We start from the raw sequence: 22,351 nt of genomic DNA, 5'->3' as shown, positions 1-22,351 counted from the left end.
GAAATGCCAACTTCTTCGCATTACCAAACGCCGCAAGGCAGTGAATTCCACGTATTTTATCCATGACCATCCTCTGGAGGCAGTCCCATCCGCCAAATACCTGGGTGTTGAATTCACTGACAACTTATCCTGGAACAGACAAGCAGACTGCACCAGCAAGAAAGGCATGAAATCTCTTGGTTTCCTACGACGCAACTTGAGCTGCTGTCCCCGTGACGTCAAGACCCGTTGCTACAATACATTTGTCAGACCAGTTGTTGAATATGCCAGCTGCGTATGGAATCCTACCACCAAGAGAAATATCACCAAGGTTGAGTCTGTGCAACGCAGCGCTGCCAGGTACATCATGAACAACTACTCCCGAGAAAGCAGTGTTACATCCATGCTGAATGACCTCGGATGGGAATCTCTACAACAACGAAGAGCAATCTCCAAAGCCACCATGATGTACCGAATCGTCAACCATCTCATTGACATTCCTGACAGCCAGCTGATACCCTCAAACACCACCACCAGGGGCAACTCTCAGAGATTCCATGTTCCATTCTCCCGCACAGCTTTACTGCAAGGCTCTTTCTTCCCCGACACTATCCGTCAGTGGAATGCCTTGCCCCAGGAAGTTGTTGAGTCGCCAACCCTAGACGTCTTCAAGTCCAGAGTGTGTGGCGTCTCCTTCACCTAACCAGTCCACTTTCCAGTCATCTTTTTAAGCTGCACATTCACCTTGTATATAGGATCAGCACTCTTTGTCTGCACTTACTTGAAGGCACCACAACTAATGTGCGAGTATACTCCAGCGGAGGTTTCTGCACAGTATCGGAAGATGATGATGATGATGAATTATATTTTCATATTTATTGCATTGCAGTTATTGAGTTATGACAAATAACAGGCAAAAACGAAAGTTTTCGCTATTTCCCCCTACCAGAAAAAATCATGCACAATGGGTAAAATATTACCAATTACAATAAGCCTTGGGATCTCAAATATTTATTTTCTCAATATTTGAGCACAGCTAACTCAGGCGCCACTCCGACTCGCCTTTAAAATGATAACACATTATTACCTGTATGACGGCATCATCCTTCTTCTTATATCTGACACCAACCACACGTCCGTTCTCTTTAATCAGCTCCTTACCCACAGCTTCTATAACTGTTACTCTGTACGTAATAATAGAGAAATAATAGAGAAAAAAATCATTTGATTTAAATGCGCATCAGTTGTTGGGATAGTACGCGTAGTGCCCGCCAGCTCATTATACCCAATCAATTAGTCAAACCCGTAATTCAAACATCAATTCAATTCAAATCCGGCTTGACTAACCTAAAGCTAGTCAAGCCTACTTGACCAACGATATATGTTGAGCACGACTAGTTCACGATATCTAACGGACAAACTAGTCATGCCGGCTAGACTAGCTTTAGGTTAGTCAAGCCGGTTTGACTAGCTCTTTGAGCTCTAGTTAGTCAAGCCGGTTTGACTAGCTCTAGGTTAGTCAAGCCGATGACTTTCGTAACTTTCATTTCGCAATTGGGCAACTGCTTTGAACATACATGTTCTTTGTTCAACACATGATTGCTTTGAAATCACTGCCTTATGTTACGTAGTTGTCTAATAGTTCGATAATAAGCGGAATGGAAAGTTTAGGATCAACAACCTGGCACTAGCATCACTATTAACAACTTTATTGTTTATATTTGTAAGAGCGATGGTTTTATATTGTGTTATTCTGGATACTCAAATGCGATTGCAAAGTTTAAAATCTAAAGTAAGATTTAATTTGTAAGTGCTTCCGTAGTCTAGTGGTGAGGATAGAAGGTTTATAATCTCCAGGTCCGGGTTCAATTCCCGAAGCAGGTAAGTGGTTATAAATCTGCTGTCATCATGATTACCAGGTAAGAGGATATTCAGTTTCATAACGCAGAACTATGAGAATAAATCCCGCCAGGCAACATAAACTGCCACATTTGTCTCCTTTTTTCATTTCTTTTACCAGTAACGTGATTTACAGATGTTTGTAGAGGTCACGCGTCAATGGTGAGAGCACTATGCTATGTATTATGTATAGGAAAATGAACAGTAACTGCAGTATGAGCATACAAAAATCGTCACAACAGGTATTGTTGTTGTTGTTGTTTGTTTATTTTCATATTTCGACAAGCATCATATCTTTCAGCAATTGTTGTTTCAAGCATTCTGTGCTTGAAGTATTATAAACAAACGATATCTGACCTCTCAGTTATAGTATAAATACTGGTATCATGAGCTATTCTGGGTAAAAAAGTATCTTACGATTTTTGGGCGATAGCCTTCTTTCTCAGAGCATTAACAAGATATCCATGTCGCATCGTGATTCCTCCTGGTTCAGGAAAGTGAACATAACCTGGTTCCCCTCCCAATCGGATGTCGAAAAATGTTGTGCCTTTTACACGATTTCCATCGATGTCGTCTAGAATATCTACAGTTGACGAGGTTGACAAAAAAAAAGGATGTGTGAGTGACGTGCTACTATTGAAAAAACAAAACAAGCGGAGCTATCATCAACAATATACGGTATATTTTTGTCGGTTAAATATACGTCTTAATAATTTGATACTCTAGAAATTACACAGGTAATATTTTTCAAATTTTAACCTTTCATGTCCATTTCTTCCAAAGCATTGATACCGCCTGGTAGAAGCAATTCGCCTCGCATTGTTTCATCAGTACCCATATTTCTCTCTATCATAACGACCTTTTTGCCTTCCATACCAAGTCTGGTGGCAAAACTTGCCCCCGTAATACCGCCACCAATTACCACTATATCAGGATCTGTATTTTGGAATTCTGGCGGTGGACTGAGCTGTGGAAAAAAATTACATAAAAATTAATAGAATGAGAAAATAACGTATTCTTTGTTTTCAACTTTTCAATTTTTCACCATATCCCATAGTAAATCCAATCGCTATTAATACCGAGCTATTATATTACCCCGGCCACATAGTTCTACACTATGTTGGCATATGTGTGAGAAAACCCCAGTACCGCCCGGGTACAGATCCTTTTACTTCGAATTTTTCAATGTTGTTTGGAACAGGTTCTAATGATTTTTTTTTCAGAAGTTCCACTCTTAATAGCATTGTTAGCTATTAATTTGAAATATAATGCTGGGCTCTTCCATTTTTGACAACGGGTTTTCTTAGTTGCTGCAGAAATACAACCTGCATGTTAAACATGTTAATGTTTAGAAACAGAAAAGTTCAAAATAATAAGAAATGGAGACAACAACTGGAAAAATGCAAATATCTCAGAACAGTGCTTTATACAGAATCAGACATCTAAATAAGGAAAAACAAGCTACGTCATCAAAAACAAAAAAGTCACTCTCACAAAGAAAATGAGATTTTTTGATGCCTACATTAGTAGCACTTTCCTATACCATAGCGGAATCTGGACTTGAACCAAACTATAGCGATATCTAGAAAGCAAATTTATACTTCCATGATGCTGTCATGTCTACAGTAGAATTCATCTCGACCTTTGCAGGACTTAAACCCCATTAAAAGCTATTAGGCTAAACCAAGATAACACTCATTGAAACAGCTCAACTGATTAAATCGGATCTTCTCTGGTTGTGCACATGTGTCTGTTTTATATGTGCGGTATCGCTATGAGGTGCTATAATACAGCTTCAGTTGGGTAACTGATTATAAAGGAAACGCAAGGAAACAATGGTATGTGGACCTTTGTTCACGAAATGAGACAATGGCCTTGAAAATGAGCAACATAATGATTGTTGACTTAACACGGTTTGGAAATAATTTCTTCATATTTTTGGTGTTATCTGTCGTTTACATATCCTTCCTAAAACACAAAAGTGCGACTATTTCCAAACACCTAAATTAGCTAAAAATTTAGGACATGTTACAAAACTATATTTTCTAGAATTTCATAGAATAGTTTAAATGTAGCTTGTACCGTTTTTGTGGCATCCTTCAGAACGGAGCGGTCCGTTACCAATATAGCTCAATATTTTCGGTCAAATCTCCATTCAATTAACACGGGGAGTTGGCTAGCTATGAGCTAGCTATGCTTTGCCCTCACTCATATTCTACGAAAGTGCGACTATTTCTGAACATCTAACCTAGCTGTAATTTTAGGTCATGTTAGAGAAATATATTTGCTAGAAGTTTGGAGAATAGTTTAAATATTGGCCGGTTATTTTTCACACAGTGATGTTAACTAGGCAAATGCAATATACTTCTAACATACACTATTTGTAAAGGTCGCGCGTCAATGGTGAGAGCACTGTGTATTGTGTATAGGAAAACGGACAGTAACTGCAGTATGCTACGCTACTCAAATTTGGTACACTCCGGTGAGTGTACCAAATTTGAGTAGAGTAGAAGTATAAATTTGCTTCTATACATCGCGGTCAAAACGTGAAGAACTGCCCCTTTTTCACGGCAAGTAGATCCTCATGCAGCAGCGCGATCGATTCAATAATCCACCATTCAGACAGCATTATTTTACGCATCTTGAATCAAGTTCAGGATTGCAGCTGGCCCATTGAACCAGCCCGGGAAAATCTTGGTGTGTGCGAAATCAAGCAGGATCATAATCAAGCAGGAGAGGGCGTAACGTGGGTGATCCTATGATTGATTGGGGGCACGTCCCCCTGCTGTTGACTTACGAGACACGATATTTTTGATGCCATTGACAGAACCAGAAATGTTTAACTCACTGCAGAACTAAAATTCGGAGACGCATTCTCTTCATGAAAAAAAAAACCCAGAACAACAAAAGTGTAACCTACAAATTGAATGACTACAACAACAGTACTTTACTGTAATTCACAATATCCACAGGTACATTATTTTTAAGTCGTACGGAAATTCCTTGCCGAAACATTCTGTCGTTTCAAATATTGAGTTTTAGTATTGGGCTTGGTTTTGGTCACGTGGTTATCCTGCCTAAGCTCTTGAGTGGCGTCATTATCGATGTCTTTGTTTGTACTCTTTGTCAGAAACTTAAAATTTGTAGCAAGGAGTTTCCGGTTTCATTTCAGTTTGTTATATAATCGTGTGAAGAACATAGTCGCCTTGCTTTGAAGTTACCTTACCTAAGTTCTAAGAAAGAAATGTTCAAATTTCGTTGTGCAATATTCACGAGCAGATAAATCGAGCATGTCAATCTGCATTTAAAAGCGTGCTTTAGAAAATCCAATAAGCCTGGGCTATTTTGACTGTGAAAAAGCATAGACCATCGAAATATTAGCTCTCGATATTATAAAATGGATGACTCAAGTGATATAAACAACATTATTCAATAATTCTTGTGCTTTACCATATATCGTATGCAGGGGGATCGATAGAAAGCTGTATGACTTCCAATATAGTAAGCTATTGAATTTATTATTACTCGAAAGAAATGAGAAGGGGGAGAGGGAAAGAGTGCGTGTGTGTGTGTGGCGGTAAGGGGAGGGAGAAAGAGAAGCAGATGGAAGAGAGCATTGGAAGTGGAAAGGGAAGTAGGGCGAGAGGAGAGCTCGATAGTGGAGTGGAGTGGAATAGGCCCTAGTCATAGTGTGTAGGGGAGAGGAGATATCGATGTAGGGGAAGCAAGGGGGAAGGAGAAACCGGAGAGAGGGATGATTAGGTATATGGATGGGGGAGAGGTGAGCCTAGGTAAGAAGTATGGGGTGTGCTTACCGCGGGGAGAATATCCATAATTTCATTCAAACACAACCGGTTAACCGGATATGTCTCCGAAATTTGCTTAGCACAATCATGACAATATTATACTCGTATACTTATGGTATTCTCTTTACTAATGTTTAATTTATTACTCTATTACTGAGTGAAAAGTGGTTGGTATTTGACCAATGAGGTAGTAGCGCTTTTACCAAAACAACACAAATCGCTCTACCTCATTGGGTAAAAGCCGGCAATCTCTGCCGCTCAGCTATGTAGTATAAATTTAACTTTAGATGTTATGATTGCAGACAAGTTATGCCCTCTTTTTAATCCACTGATTTTGGTTTCTGAACAAAAAAGAAGCCAAAAATTCGAACTTCTGGCATAAACATATGAGAACAGAGAAAACCGATACCAAAGATCTCACCAGGACTTTGTATGAAAATGTTGGAATAGCAATACATGTGTTGAATAATTCATACGCGATCAGGCTGAAAGTCTAGATGTGACGAAAAGGGGCTGTGTAATAATTATGAGCCCTTGGGGAAGATAAAATGGGGGGGGCAAAGAATTTTTGGCAGGCCGAGGGGGGGGGAGTGAAGTTGGAACAAACAATTTTTGGCACACGTTCCTGCTACGATACACTCGCATCATATACCTAGACCATTTAAAATTGGGAAATGTGCAAAGGGGTGTGGGTTTATATTTAGGCCTAAAAGGTTCACGGTAGGTCGTGCCGGAACACAATACCTGCATATCTGTTAAATATGGTTCAATAATCATGTTAGTGTTCCAATGCAGTATACAATGTTCGAAATCAAGTCTTGCATGAAAGACGTGATAACAATATAATAATCATGTTAGTGTTCAAATGCAGTATATGTACATTAATGTTCGAAATCAAGTCTTGCATGAAAGACGTGAAACGTTACTTGTTTTGTAAGCTAGAATTGTAAAATATATTATGGTGACAAAATGTTTCATGTGGGTAACTTGCTATTTTTGGCAAAATTTTTGCCAGAAATTTGAGGGTTTGATGTTTGTTACGAGTTTTTGCCTAGAAATATTTGCCCTAATTTTCGCAACATTAATGGCGCACATGGTATCTACAGATTAATATTTTAGCATGATAAATTTTGTTAGGTTATATACAATTCTTAAAATATGCCTATATATTTTACGTTGCATTTGGTTCATTTCTGAAGAAGTGATTTCATGCAGCTCGTGTTGGCCGTTTTCCTATGAAGAATGGCTATATCCAAAACCCGGGCCTGAAATACGAATTATGGTAGTCATTTACGACTTGGGAATGCAACGAAGGCATAATTATTTGAACCTCTTCATGTCGACAGTTATATGAAAATATCCATTCGTGCATGCAAATCTAATCATAGACAAGGAAGACAGTGACAATCAAAGAAATATTGGTTACCTTGGGTAATGTGACAGTGATTTTCCTGTTGGATGTTCTAAAGTATTTGAAAAGCGCCGCAAAACTGACCACACAAACAACTCCTGCAACGGTGGCCGGATTGGTCAAAAGAACTGAAGCATGTATCCCCATTTTGTGTTCCCAACCTGTAGATCGGGGGAATCAATCAGTTAATCTTCAGAACCACCTGTGTATTCAGTGAAAATAAAATCAAGCCAGTAAAATCAGCTGAAAAAGGTAAAAAATATGTTCATACGTGTGTTGGTGAGGGCGATATCTGGTTACGATTCAGCGATACCAACACCTAAGCGTTGTCATCCCCGTTCCTCAGGGGGGTGTCAAAAAAACCTTTGTCTGTGGTACGGGGGTTTCTGGTCCCACACTATCGTTTTGAGTTTACAAGTGGTAAACTTCCATAAAATTCCATATTTACCTGTTCTCCTATAATATACGTTCTATCTATTTTGGCGACCATTTTGAAAAAGCTTCGAACGAGAAAAAGTGGTGAATCATATTTCAGACCCTCTAAACATGGTTTGAAACATACGAATTATGTTACTATTTATTAATAAGTAACATGGTGAGTCTGTTTTCTATATTTCGTTAATCATTTTTGATCATCATCAAGCCATTTTGGTCGATTTATCCATCTTTCGCAGAGGTTGATTTTGGTAGACTTTTACAGACTTGACATTTAGTATGGAATATTTTTTCGCAAAATTCCAAGACTGGTCTGGAAGGGGTCTGCATAAACCGCACGGTTTAAATATTATAACATTTCTGTAAAAATAGATTAGTGTTTATTTTCTATAAAATATTAGCTTTTACTGTCAGATATGTGCCCTTTAATTTTGAGCCGAACAAGTGAGGTAAAGCATAGAAAATTGGAATTTACTACTAGCGCCCATGAATGTTAATCCCGCGGTTGTAATACGGTACGATCCTCGGGGTGTGTGTGTGTATGTGTATCCCGCACGCCGTGTACGTTAACGAACGTGTTCGACTAATATTTCCATCGTAATAATAAAACCATCGTAATAATAAAACGCCGGTTCCATCGTTTTATTCAAAATCTCGGATTTTGACAAAACTACAGCACCTAAAGTCTTGATTTTTGCAGAGTATCTTTATTGGTTAAAGTACATTACAATCGTGTAAAAACCAGGATTTAAAATTTTTTTTTTTTTTTTTCTCCTCAGCAAATGTTATAATATGGCTTTAAAGAATGTGTCGGGAAATGGTGTAAAATAATTGTTTGATAGAAAATGTGTTTTCCATGAGTTTACATTATGGCGCTAATAATGTAGTGAATTATATAATATATATAGCTTAAGGGGGTACTGCACCCCTTGATAAATTTGTGACTATTTGTGCATTTTCTCAAAAAATAATAATACACTGGTAACAAAAGTTATGTATATTATAGGGGCAAGGAATCCAGTTACTACACTGGAATTTCAGTAACTCAAGACAAACGGTACATTATGTATGATAAAAAAGAGGTACCGCTAGAATGTACCTCACTTCTTAACGTACATAATGAACCACTTAATTGTCTTGAATCACAGAAATTTCAGTGAAGTGGATTCCTTGCCCCTATAATATACATGACTTTTCTTACCAGTGTGTAGTTATTTTTTGAGAAAAATGCAAAATTAGTCACAACATTTATCAGGGGGTGTAGTACCACCTTAAAATGTCGGATTTAAGTGATAAAAATCATCGTATGTTATGTGATAAAAATCTTATCAATATTAAAACTGCGATCATACCAATGAGAAAGTCTCTCCCGAAATCATGCCTTGCGACATGGAACGCTCGCTCACTGAAAACCAAAACCACCTCAATTTCAGATTTCATCATAGACCATAATGTAGACCTACTTGCTGTCACAGAATCTTGGTTGACTGGTAGCGATCGTGACAGTCACCCCCTGGCTGATCTGAACAACACACTGCCTCATTTTCGTGTGCACCATCAACCTCGCACAGGTAAAGAGGGGGTGGAATTTGTCTTTTGTCGCACAAAGGATTTAATGTTAATGAAAACCAAAATCTGACATTCCCCTCTTTCGAGCATATGGATTTCACAGTAATGTTGTTGCAAGTGACTCATCGTTCCTCAGGCTTATCATCATTTATAGGCCTCCGCCATCTAAAGAAAACCAACTGACAGTGAATGCGTTTTTCAAAGAAACGCCAGTGCCATGAAAGATCTTCTGGACTCTGCTGGTCTCCAGCAACATGTTATGGAACCAACGCATCGTCATGGTCATACCCTCGACCTGTTAATCACCAGAAATGTTGAAGATTTGGTTTACGAGGTAGAGGTTGTCCGAGGCCTACCGTCAGATCATTATGCAGTAAAATGCAGCGTTGATTTCTCGCGTCCCGGACCTGTAAAGAAAACAGTTTGTTACCGCGAGCTTCGCAAGATCGATGCTGCTAAGTTCCACGACGACATCAAGACCTCGGTGCTATTCACAGCGCCATCGGAAGATCCTTCTTGCATTGTATCTCAATATGAGCAAGTTCTCAGTGAGCTTCTCGATCGCCATGCTCCTCTTAAGACGAGAACTATGACATTGCGGCCAAATGCGCCGTGGTACACGGAAGATCTGCGTGCAGCAAAACGCTTAAAACGGTGCCATGAGCGCAAATGGTGTAAGTCCAAACTAGAGATAGACCGATATTAACCGTTTAAAACGTTTTTTCGTGTTTGCTGGGAAGGCAATGTACGCTGTATATCACAAACAGAACGTTTGGAATTAAATCCACAGAGGTTATTCGTGTTATTCGTGTTCTATAGTTGCATATCATATCAGCGACTGCTATACCTTGTTTAGGACTTTCAAAAGAAGTACTTGCATGTGCAACCATGACTGCTTCAACATAGCCCGCCAAAAGCATGCAAGTAACTCCGAGGTCGTGCATTGAATTGGTTTGAATGAGGAATACTACGGGAACCAGCGCCTTTTGTTAAGTCACACATGATAAAAGTGGATAACCTCTATACCTATATAATAAGTATTAACATTAACGCTTCAAAGTCGAAGATAACAATCTATATGTTTATTATGTTACCAGAGTTGACCACGATAATGATTTGAATATCCGAATATTTTTCCCCCGAGCCCCAAGTCCACAGTCAGTCGCAGAGTGCACCAAGAAAGTTCCTGACGGGTGCTCGACCCGTGCTACGACGGGTACATGTAGACTGTAAAAATGTGACAGGATCGCGCTCTGAATGTTCTAAAATTACGTAACAAAAACCGGTTGAACGCTGCACAGTGTCATCGCCCCGATATCATCATGGCAGAAATCGCCATGGTAGGTTGAATCCACAGCTACTTCGCATGGCCATTTTGTTCCGACCTTTGAGACTTGTAATGAGCCGAGGACATCCGACTAAGGCTACTGACAATAGCCTGGTAATTGACCTCTGTGTGTGAGTGAGCATGTATACGCCATGATGAGGTCAATGGTCATACACTGCCTCCGGGTGAGTGGAGCTAGCCTACGCTGCATAGTGCAGTTTTGTCCACGGCAAATTCACCGTGACCTTTTCAGCCATAAACCCGCTTAGTGAAGATAAAACCGAAATATGCAGTACTAAACCATTATAGTAACCGATTGTCCAATGCAAATTTCTTACCACGTGATAATATTAATCCAATGAGCGATCGAATTCTCCGCTACGGTCGACTAATCCAATCGATAATGATGCTATTGACATGTACGGGCGGAGCTCCACTGACTGAGTTTTGAGGTATTTTTCACTGGTTTGCTATCATTTACTTATCAAGGCGGTCCCCCGTTATTATAAGGACTATGCTAATAATTTAAAGATTGACATGTAGAGAACAAACCATACTTGATTGACAGAAAGTACTAAATGTGTACCTATTACGGTTTCGTGGCACCCATCTTCCAAATGCGATCAAGTCAGGGCGGCCCGGTAAAGCAAAATGTGCATTGGATTAACACGGGAGTTTGGATAAGATGTAGATTTCCTTTATCATACAAATGTATGGTCTCCCGTTATTAAAGCTTGTACCGGGTTAAAAATTCAGATATTTTGAAAAGAATACGTAATTGAAAAACATAGAGCAAGTACTAAAATCATAGCTTTTATACTTTTTGATATGACGCTAACTAATCTCCATATATCTACAACACAGCGCTACCAGTACGGGTCAATTGCCTATTGTGAGTGTCCCTGTGTTGTGTGCATACCATGTAGTTAACAATAACTGCATAAGGGCGCTATAGTTCCGCACATATAAAATCAGAATTTTTGTAAGTTTTTGAGTTCAAGACGCAAGCTTCTTTCTCAAGACGCAAGCTAACGACTATCATATCCGTTCAACACATATATTCAAGTGCAAGGAACAAAATCTGGCTTCTTTAGACTAAATAAATTACGGGAGATATTTATCATTTTCTACCCCGGTTTAGATTTATCGTCTGAATATCAAATCGTGCATAGCACATTCACGTGTATCGATCCCGGGTATTCATTTCAGTGTCTCTGCTGTATAATGTAATTATTAACCGGGCGATTTCGGTGTGCGCTGGGAGTTATAAAAATATTAATGTAGTTCCGGTCAAACCACTCTTTATTGTGGAACATAGCATGACGAGGATAAGCCAATCAGATGACCAGGATTTTACTACAGCGGTTTTAAAAGAATATCATCAATATCTGTGTGGGATCGATATGATATACGGTAGTTCATCAAGTAATTCAGTGCCATATGCCAATATCCAAATTCAATCAATATGAAAGGTTTTTTTGTGCAATAATTGAGCTCCCTACCAGTGCACTACTCTTACCTCTTTGACTTTTTATGAATTTGATTTAAATTGTGTTTTTATAATTCCTTTTTCTTTTAAATATGTTTTTTTGATGTAGTAATATATTACTTTGAAATTGTACATAGATATATATTTTTATGTTGTATCAATTAATGTGTAAATTTTGGTGTTTATAAATTGTAAATTGTGTCGCAATTCAGTGTTTTAATACTGCTATGACATTTAATAAAATATACCTGAAATATACCTGAAATAGAAATAATATCAAAATAAAATTAATTTACAGATTTAATTGAGAGTACTTCAGATTAAGCCAGAAACTATAAATAAAAATAATTCAATACATTTGATTTTCAAAGTTAATAGTATATCTTTACATTGTGAATCTATGCTTCTCAATTGTATATAAATCATATAACATACCGTAATTATAATATCCAAGAAATGTTCCTGCAGGCTCCGCCAACTCCTTCCTGTAGAATAAGCAAATCTTGGGGTTCTATCTCAGGTCCTGTCTGTAACAAGTCACTGTATTAAGCTACTGAATTATATCATATATAGGTAAAGGCAAATCTTTTAGCAGATCTAGGCTGTTATATTTAGTTGGGTTCATGAAGAAATACACAAGTCCTGTTACCTGTTGTATGTTTATTTCTAATAACTACAATTTAAAGCAACCATTCATCTAGAAAGTCAAGTGAATAGTGAGAGTGACACCTAAGCAGTTTATGTATGTTTGCTTAGCTAGCATGAAGTTCATAACCAGGTCAATGTTCGGACCAAGTTCATCTAAGGGACGCAACATTAGACTTCAAGGGGGGTGGAGGAAGTTGGGGTCGGGCCAATTTTTTTTTTGCCGCCGAAGGCGGCGAAGTTTGTTTTTTTCGCCACCAAAGGTGGCAAGTTTTTTTATTTTTAATTTTCATGCATTTATACAGTTAGGTGGGGAAAGGTGTGTTTTTTAGTGTTGGTGGGGAAAGTTTTTTTTTGCTCATATAGTGGGGGAAGTTTTTTTTTTTCAAAAACTTCCTCCCCCCTCCCTTGAAGTCTAATGGTGCGTCCCTAATTGGTTTAACGCACTTGTTTGTTTAAAAGGTGAAGGTTTTTTAGCATAAGGGAGTGTTCACAAATACTTTGGGGGGGCAGGGCAGGCTGGACTTTTTTTTTCATGTCAAAATTTTAACCCCCCTCTTCGTGAACTCAAAACTTTTTTGACCCCCTTAACGGACCCAAATCTTTTTTTGAACAACCCACTCATATTAGGTTCAAAACTATTTTGTCCCCCCCCCCCCATTATAATGTAGACCTATACCATAGACCCCCCCCTAAACATGTATTCTCTTATCATCGCAAGATGACGGACAACAAGGAGGAGACCGTCCCTGGTAGCATAGTGCATGTAGTGTAGCATAATATGTAGCATGTAGCATGTAGTTTAGCATAGTGTGAGGGGACGACCGACTTGTGTGAATAAACGTCCTGATCTACCTTCTAGTTGGCGGGGTTGTTAACTTTCTGACTAGTGCAGGAAGTTACGGACAGATCTGGGTGACTAGGAGCCGGGACTAGGAGAGGACCGCTCATCCTCCTAGCTTACTTTTGAGCAAAACTGCATCACAATGAAGAGCCTTTACAGCACCAGGGTTAAAGCCCCTGCTATCAACCAGCCACTTCTATCAATGGATGTACAACATGTAGAACAGAATGACGCAGAAACCTTAAATCCAATTGGAAGATTTGATGGTCTTCCCAAAGTTAGATCAAAGAGGGACTAGCACCAAGTCGACCCCCAATTAGCCGGGCTGGTGTTGATAAACCATTGGGAACGGCGGCACTACTATCTGCCAAAGCAACTATAGGTATTGGAACATGGAATGTTCGAACTTTGTACCAGACTGGCAACTTTGAAATTCTATTGGATCAAATAGAGAAGTACAAAATTAATGGAAAATACTGGAAATCGCCGAAACTCATTTTATATTGAATTGATTTTGGAGAATTCATTTCAAAAGGATACAAAAAAATTCTGTGCTCCGGAAACGACTCCATACATCGTGCCGGAGTTGCAATTCTACTTAACAAGAAGGCACAAAATGCTCTCTTAGCATGCTTAGGGTGCAACCCAATTTCTGCAACACTCTTATCAGCTAGATTCCAGACCCAAAATGGCGGCATGACTGTATTACAGGTATATGCAATATCACCAATATCGCTGACTCAGAAGAGATGGTAGAAGAATTCTACGACCTTCTACAAACTACTATCAATAAGACTCCAAAAATGACATCCTACTTGTTATGGGAGACCTAAACTCAAAAGTTGGATGTGATTGCTCACAATGGGATAACGTTATAGGAAACAATGGTTTTGGGCAAAGAAATGACAGAGGAGAAGAGCTGCTCAACTTCTGTGCAGTAAACAACCTTTTTATAACCAACACAATGTTCAAACAGAAGAAGGACAGCCGACAGTGGACATGGGAGTCGCCAGATCAAAAGACCCACAACAAAATAGACTACATTATTATCAACAACCGGTGGAAGACCTCTGTAACCAATGCGAGAAGCTTCCCTAGCGCAGATGTAGGATCAGATCATCAACTCGTGATAACAAATATACGCTTGAAGGCAAACTACCCGAAACAATATGACATCTTCAGGCTAAAAAGCCCAGAACACAGGAAAAACTATGAGTTTGAAATAGGGGGTAGATTTGCCCCACTGCTGGAGCAACCAGACACAGATACTGAAACTATGTGGGAATGAATCAAGACAGCATTCAACGAACAGTCAAAAGTAAAGATGGACAGATTCTTACTGAATCAGAGGAAGTAAAGGATAGGTGGAAAGAAAGCTTTCAAGAACTATACAACAAAAATAACCCAACAGATGAGGAAATTGAAAGTGCTGTTAAAAAGATGTCAGATGGCAAAGTCCCGGGATATGACAACATCAGAGCTGCAGAACTCAGTTTGGCAGGAAGGACTTTGGAAGGCACTTGGCTTCTTTGGTTTCCCAAACAAAATCACCTGTCTCCTGAAAGCTCTCTACAAGAAATCCTGTCAGAGTAAATGGGGAACTAACTGACTGGTTTACAACCTTAGTGTGACCTCACCTCAACTTTTTAACATCCTACTGGAGATGACTATGTTGTATGCCCTGCACGATACCAACATAGGAGTAAACATCCAAGGACAAGTGGTGAACAACTTACGATTTGCAGATGACATTGCACTAATCGCTAACAGTGAAGAAGACCTCCAGACACTGGTTAGCCTCATTCATCAAAGCAGCTCAGCTTTTGGACTCAAAATAAATATCGCTAAAACAGAAGTCCAGGCCATATGCAAAGAGGACACCCATCTGAACATCACAATTGACAATACCAAGCTTCTGCAGGTGGAGGAGTTTACATACCTGAGAGGAAAGATCACCCAAAAAGGATCCTCCTCAGAAGATAGTAAACTTCGAATAGGCAAATCCCTAGGAGCTGTGCATAGACTACAGAGTATCTGGAGTGCTAAGGACATCTAAACCAACACCAAGATTGAGCTATACAAGGTTTTGTCAATATTGCTATACCTGGACATTGAAAGGAGATGATGAGAATCGACTGCTCACTTTCGAGATGATGTGCCTTAGGAAGATAATGGGCGTAACACGGAGAGACAGGATCCGAAACACCGTCATCCGTAAAACCCTGGGTGTTGAGTTTTCCATCTTGGACAGAATAACCCGGGAGAGACTGCATTATTTTGGCCACGTCCAGAGAATGCCTCCCTCACGCCTTCCAAAGATGGCCTTTGAATGTCTCATCCAGGGAGTCAGACCTAGAGGAAGACCACCAAAGAGGTGGAGAAACTGCCTGCTATATATATATGGTCAATTCCAGCCAAAGCGGGCCAAAATTCTCTCTGGGGGCTATTTTCAAAATGTTTTCCTTTTCAATTCTAGACTTATCAAATGAGACGATCATGTCTAGTGAATCATCAGGTGGAAGTGCCATCGGATTGAAAAATAACTTTTCTTGCTGGACCAAATAAAGTGTTAAATGCGCATATGCATGTTACCCACGAATTCAAGCATTTTTCACCTGTTGTACGCCATAAAATTTCACTTTCTTTAATATCTTTCAATATTTTATGTGTGACTCATATACACTAGAAATAGGTGAAGACTTTGAACGTAAAATAGAATTTTATTACATATATCTACAAAGAAATATTTTGGTTATTACAAATTTTAAGAAAGAACCAGGTGTACAGTTAAGATTGTGTCAATTCTTCGAACTCTTTCCAAAGTGGCTGTCATTTAACATTACTGTATTATTTCGAAAGATTAGAATAAATGCTTCATATAAATATAACGTTAGATTTTGTATCTCGTCGCAGGATGAGGATCTCGGATGGATTCGTGGGTAACAGCGTCTGGAAAATAGCAATTCCTATTAAATTTTTTAATAAAATAAAAAATACTTTTCCGTATGTCAATAATTCAGGCTGCAATGGCACTAAAATGAATTTTAATCAAAATACAGACTACATGGAATATTTAGAATGGATCATTATGGCATTTTGGGTATAAAAATTTTGAGAATAATGAAGTTGCCAAATTCAAATAGACAGAGCAAACTGTTTTATATTATTATTTTAGTAAAATCATTTCATATTTTCATGCAGCAATATTCTATTAACTCGTGTTTGACAGTTCCTATGAACTAAAACACTATCAATACATTGTTAACTATAATTTAAGTAGGGATTCGTGGGTAACCAAAATGTTCGTGGGTAACACATATTTGAAGGTATGTATTGGTAAGCGGCAAAATAGAAAATATTACAGAAGGTTGGAAACCACCATGCGGTTATTCCTCCATTGTGTTTCAATGATTCCCGTTTCTCTAACCAATTGCATTTACCCTAAAAATGGTAATTTAGGATAATCAATCAAAACTTCATGATGCAGCTTCAGTATACCTTCAAGAGGACGCTATTAAACAGGACTGTTTTGGAACCTATTTCGCATGTTTTCAAAATGTTAAGATGCATAAGAAACATATAATTTACGAGTAAATCCTTGGATTCGTGGGTAACGCCGAATTCGTGGGTAAAGCTATAAGTACTATAGTACCGTTTGGGGTTTGCGTTTCTTAGGTGTATAAACTGTAAGTACTGTCAAAATTATAGCATACCCATGGCTTGAATATCTGCTGATTTAAACTTAAAATAAACAATCTCCTTATTTTTCAAGGTTAGCATCTATTCGGGATTCGTGGGTAACAAAAGTTTAAACCGTCGTAGATTCTTTTTTAAAGCGGTGAACGTATTTTTACGATTTACAATTTTAAGCGCCTGTCAAACTAAATTCAGTGTCCAAAGTCATTAAATGTTAATTTAAGTTATGGCAATTATATTTGCTGGACTCGTGGGTAACAGTTGATACGTGGGTAACGTCAAATTTGATTTTATGGAATTTTATGGGTAAAACGTATTTGCATAAAATAATCACTTGGACCTCAGAATTATAGAACGAAACTTCGTTTCATGATATAGTCATTTATGGCATATTCACTTAACATTTTTCAGAACGATCATTTTATTTTTGATACGCGGGTAACAAAATTATTAGCCAAATTGACTTAATGGCCTCTAGAGTCCACAAACTTTGGTGGAATTCAATCGTTTTACATATGATGAGAGATCATGCAAACGTCTTTCTAACGGTAATAATTTCATTTTGATTGAAGGACATTTAATGACATATATGGTGCTTTATCTTTGAATTCGTGGGTAACGCCAATTCATTTAAGCTATCATAACTTGTCCCCTGGAATGACTTGCTAGTAAAGGCCTATATGCACAAAGAGAGCACATTGGACGTGACATGATATGCTCCATCAATAACGTGATTTCCTTTATTAACGACATTTTAAAGTGGAAAGTTAACATAGAGAGAATTTTGTCCCGCTTTCGCTGGAATTGACCATATATATTATATTATTCAAAGTCAAAAATAACAATCTGTATGTTACCAGAGTTGACCACGATAATAATTTGAATATCCGAATATTTTCCCCCCGAGCCCCAAGTCCAGAGTTAGTCATAGAGTGCACCAGGAAAGTTCCTGACGGGAATTCTTTACCATGTGCCAATATCAAAATAAAATTAGTTTACTGATTAAATTGAGAGTACTTCAGATTATGACAGAAACTATAAATAAAAATAATTCAAAACATTTGATTTTCAAAGTAAGTTGATATCATATCTTACATTGTGAAATCTTTGCCTCTCAGTTGTAATCATATAACATACCGTAATTATAATATCCAAGAAACGTTCCTGCAAGCTCCGCCGACAGCTTCCTGTAGAAGCAGCAAATATTAGGTTCTGTCTCAGGTCGTTACTGTAACAAGTCACTGTATTACGCTACTGAATTATATCATATATAGACATGATAGATATAGGCAAACCTTTGCTTCTTAATTTTCATGTAACATACCGTAAATATAATATCCAAGAAATGTTCCTGCAAGGCTCCGTCGACTCCTTCCTGTAGAAGAAGCAAATCTTGAGTTCTTTCTCGTGTCCTTTCTGAAACAAGTAACTTCCGGGCATTCCGGGGAGGGGTCAATCAAGGTTACATGGGGGTCAAATTTTCAGAATGCTCCAATTATGTCAAGTAATATATCAAATTACTCGTATGGTCATGAGGATTCCAAAATGTATAGTTTGTTATGCGTCAGACCTTTCTAGAGGACGCTTTGATGACAAATTTCCAAAGGTCAACGACCTTTTTGAATTCTGACCATAGTTAACAACGTCTGATTTTGGTAATTTTGGTGTCTAATTATATGAGAAATACAACTAAGCATATTAAAAAACTATACAAGGAACCGAGCCGGGCCTCCGCCGGGCCTTTGCCTCTGGACCCCAACCGTCTAACGCTTCTCGGCAAGCCGCTTGCGGTGCTACAACTTTTGCTCAGAAATTGGAAAATTTTTAAATCTTGCCCCCCCCCCCCCAAGGTCAGGTTTGGTTACGCCCCTGTCCAGACTATCAGCCAGTCACTACTGCCTGAGGATGGTAACAGGTCGTTACCGAAATATTTGCAAGGTAAAAGAAAATTGTCCTGCATTAATTTCCGTTAAAAGTATTAAAACTATTCTTGCTTATTGAACTACCCGAACGTATGAGTCTTCACTGCTGATGTAGTGATGTTTTCAGCATTCTTTCCAGGTCCTAACTTGTTTAGGAGGCCCCATGACACAAGGGAAAAAGCGGTAAAACGAGCAAAATCGCTCAAAAACGCTAAGTTCGCCAAAATTTCCCACAATTTCTGTTAAGTAAGTTTATAAAATGAAAAAGAGGAGAGATTCTGCAAATAATGTGCAAATAATGTGAAATAATGTGCGATTTACCGCTTTTTCCCTTGTGACATGGGGGCTTCTTACTTGCAGATGATTTTACATGCAGAACTCAAACAGGTGATTAAACCATTGGGCTATTCCAGTTAAAATCCATACACCCCTATGGAAGACATGCCCTTAATCTTCCACACAGGGAGTGTGAATTTCAAATGAAGTTACCTGAATAGGCGATTCCATTTGATATCTACACCCCTGTGTGCGCGATTGAGGTCATGACCTCCATCTAGGGGTGTATGCATGTCAAATGGAATAGCCCATTGGCTGCAAGAGTGTGGCAGTCAAATTTCACTGTATCAGCTACACATTGAGTATGTACAGTACACAGCAGCAAAATATCAATTTCAATTTTTTCGGTTTTTTTTTTTTTTTTTTTTTTTATCTCGAAAGCCCTAAGTAATATGCGCGTTCTCGTTGCGAAACTTTGATCCGGAACCAATTCTAATTTTTTGACGCCAGAGGAAAAAAGCACTTGGAATTCAGAAAATGCATTTGAAGTTTTAATTTTACATGGAACCCTATGCAAAATATACAAGTTGGAGTCCAAATTGAGCTATATGCTACACATTGGCTGCCTTGAGATTCCAGTGGTTAAAAATATGAGTGATTTTGAACGTTTCAAATTTTCAGCCCCCCCCTACCCCCCCTGCAGATTTGTTAAAAAATTTTTAAAGGCGAGTGATTTCAAATGTAAAATCATGATCTGGAACAGACTTAAATATTGAAATCCTTCAAATCCTACAAAAGAAGAAATGTTGGGCTATTCCACTTGAATTCCATACTCCCCACCCGGCAAGACATCTTCCACACAGGGAGTGTGAATATCAAATGGAGTTGCCTGAATGGGTGACCATTTGATATCTACACTCCTGTGTGCAAGATTGACGTCATGACCTCCATCTAGAGGGTGTAAGGATTTTAACTGGAACAGCCCATTAAGCATTGGCTGCATTGATTTCACACATCGGACATACAAGGTAGGCTGGTAAATCACTGAGTGTAAGCACATTGTGTACTTTGGAACCTGTGGAGCAAATTTGATTTAAATTTCCCGCTTTTTTTACACTCCTCTGTGCAAGATTGACGTCATGACCTCCATCTAGATGGTGTAAGGATTTTAACTGGAACAGCCCATTAAGCATTGGCTGCATTGATTTCACACATCGGACATACAAGGTAGGCTGGTAAATCACTGGGTGTAAGCACATTGTGTACTTTGGAACCTGTGGAGCAAATTTGATTTAAATTTCCCGCTTCTTTCGAAAGCCCTAAGTAATATGCGCGTTCTCGTTGCGAAACTTTGATCCGGAATCAATTCTAATTTTTTGACGCCAGAGGAAAAAAGCACTTGAAATTCCGGAAAAAGCCATTTAAAGTTTGAATTCTCCCATTGAACCCTGTGGTAAAGCCACATTTTGGAATTCAAATTGTGCAATATCTTATATATTGACTGCCTTAAAATTGCAGGGGTTGAAAGTATGGGCAATTTCAAACATTTTATTTTTTTGACCCCCCCAACACCCCCCCACACCCACAATGCATTTTTTCCCTTCAAAAAATTTGGTGTATGGCGGGTGATACAGGCCCCATGACACAAGGGAAAAAGCGGTAAAACGAGCAAAATCGCTCAAAAACGCTAAGTTCGCCAAAATTTCCCACAATTTCTGTTAAGTAAGTTTATAATCTGAAAAGAGGAGAGATTCTGCAAATAATGTGCAAATAATGTGAAATAATGTGCGATTTACCGCTTTTTCCCTTGTGACATGGGGGCTTCTTACTTGCAGATGATTTTACATGCAGAACTCAAACAGGTGATTAAACCATTGGGCTATTCCAGTTAAAATCCATACACCCCTATGGAAGACATGCCTTAATCTTCCACACAGGGAGTGTGAATTTCAAATGAAGTTACCTGAATAGGCGATTCCATTTGATATCTACACCCTGTGTGCGCGATTGAGGTCATGACCTCCATCTAGGGGTGTATGCATGTCAAATGGAATAGCCCATTGGCTGCAAGAGTGTGGCAGTTAATTTTCTCTGGATCAGCTACACATTGAGTATGTACAGTACACAGCAGCAAAATATCAATTTCAATCCATACACCCCTATGGAAGACATGCCCTTAATCTTCCACACAGGGAGTGTGAATTTCAAATGAAGTTACCTGAATAGGCGATTCCATTTGATATCTACACCCCTGTGTGCGCGATTGAGGTCATGACCTCCATCTAGGGGTGTATGCATGTCAAATGGAATAGCCCATTGGCTGCAAGAGTGTGGCAGTCAAATTTCACTGTATCAGCTACACATTGAGTATGTACAGTACACAGCAGCAAAATATCAATTTCAATTTTTGCGGCTTTTTTTTTTTTTTTTTTTTTTTTTTTTTTTATCTCGAAAGCCCTAAGTAATATGCGCGTTCTCGTTGCGAAACTTTGATCCGGAACCAATTCTAATTTTTTGACGCCAGAGGAAAAAAGCACTTGGAATTCAGAAAAATGCATTTGAAGTTTTAATTTTACATGGAACCCTATGCAAAATATACAAGTTGGAGTCCAAATTGAGCTATATGCTACACATTGGCTGCCTTGAGATTCAAGTGGTTAAAAATATGAGTGATTTTGAACACTTCAGTGTTCAGCACATTGTGTACTTTGGAACCTGTGGAGCAAATTTGATTTAAATTTCCCGCTTCTTTCGAAAGCCCTAAGTAATATGCGCGTTCTCGTTGCGAAACTTTGATCCGGAATCAATTCTAATTTTTGACGCCAGAGGAAAAAAGCACTTGAAATTCCGGAAAAAGCCATTTAAAGTTTGAATTCTCCCATTGAACCCTGTGGTAAAGCCACATTTTGGAATTCAAATTGTGCAATATCTTATATATTGACTGCCTTAAAATTGCAGGGGTTGAAAGTATGGGCAATTTCAAACATTTTATTTTTTTTGACCCCCCAACACCCCCCCACAATGCATTTTTCCCCTTCAAAAATTTGGTGTAT

At 38.6% G+C, this 22,351-nt stretch overlaps 1 protein-coding gene across 2 annotated transcripts in view; it reads right to left on the bottom strand.

The window, feature by feature from the left end:
* The window catches only part of LOC140150426 (squalene monooxygenase-like), a 36,448-nt gene extending 23,888 nt beyond the window's left edge, over nucleotides 1-12,560 (bottom strand). The window contains exons 1-5 of one of the 2 annotated variants that reach the window (XM_072172448.1): nucleotides 12,351-12,560; nucleotides 7,111-7,297; nucleotides 2,638-2,845; nucleotides 2,296-2,461; nucleotides 1,067-1,163 (exon numbers count right to left, since the gene is read on the bottom strand). In XM_072172448.1, coding sequence (XP_072028549.1) covers nucleotides 1,067-1,163; nucleotides 2,296-2,461; nucleotides 2,638-2,845; nucleotides 7,111-7,242 — 603 coding nt within the window. In that variant the 5' untranslated portion in view covers nucleotides 7,243-7,297; nucleotides 12,351-12,560. Of the gene's footprint in view, nucleotides 1-1,066; nucleotides 1,164-2,295; nucleotides 2,462-2,637; nucleotides 2,846-7,110; nucleotides 7,336-12,350 lie in introns of those variants that run through there. The other variant, XM_072172441.1, reaches the window with a different exon arrangement.
* Nucleotides 12,561-22,351: the final 9,791 nt, after the last annotated feature.

Source organism: Amphiura filiformis, chromosome 1 (assembly GCF_039555335.1).
Source record: "Amphiura filiformis chromosome 1, Afil_fr2py, whole genome shotgun sequence".
NCBI lineage: Eukaryota > Metazoa > Echinodermata > Ophiuroidea > Amphilepidida > Amphiuridae > Amphiura > Amphiura filiformis.
The sequence above is the reverse complement of the archived record's forward strand: the minus strand, read 5'-3'. Positions and strand labels throughout refer to the sequence as shown.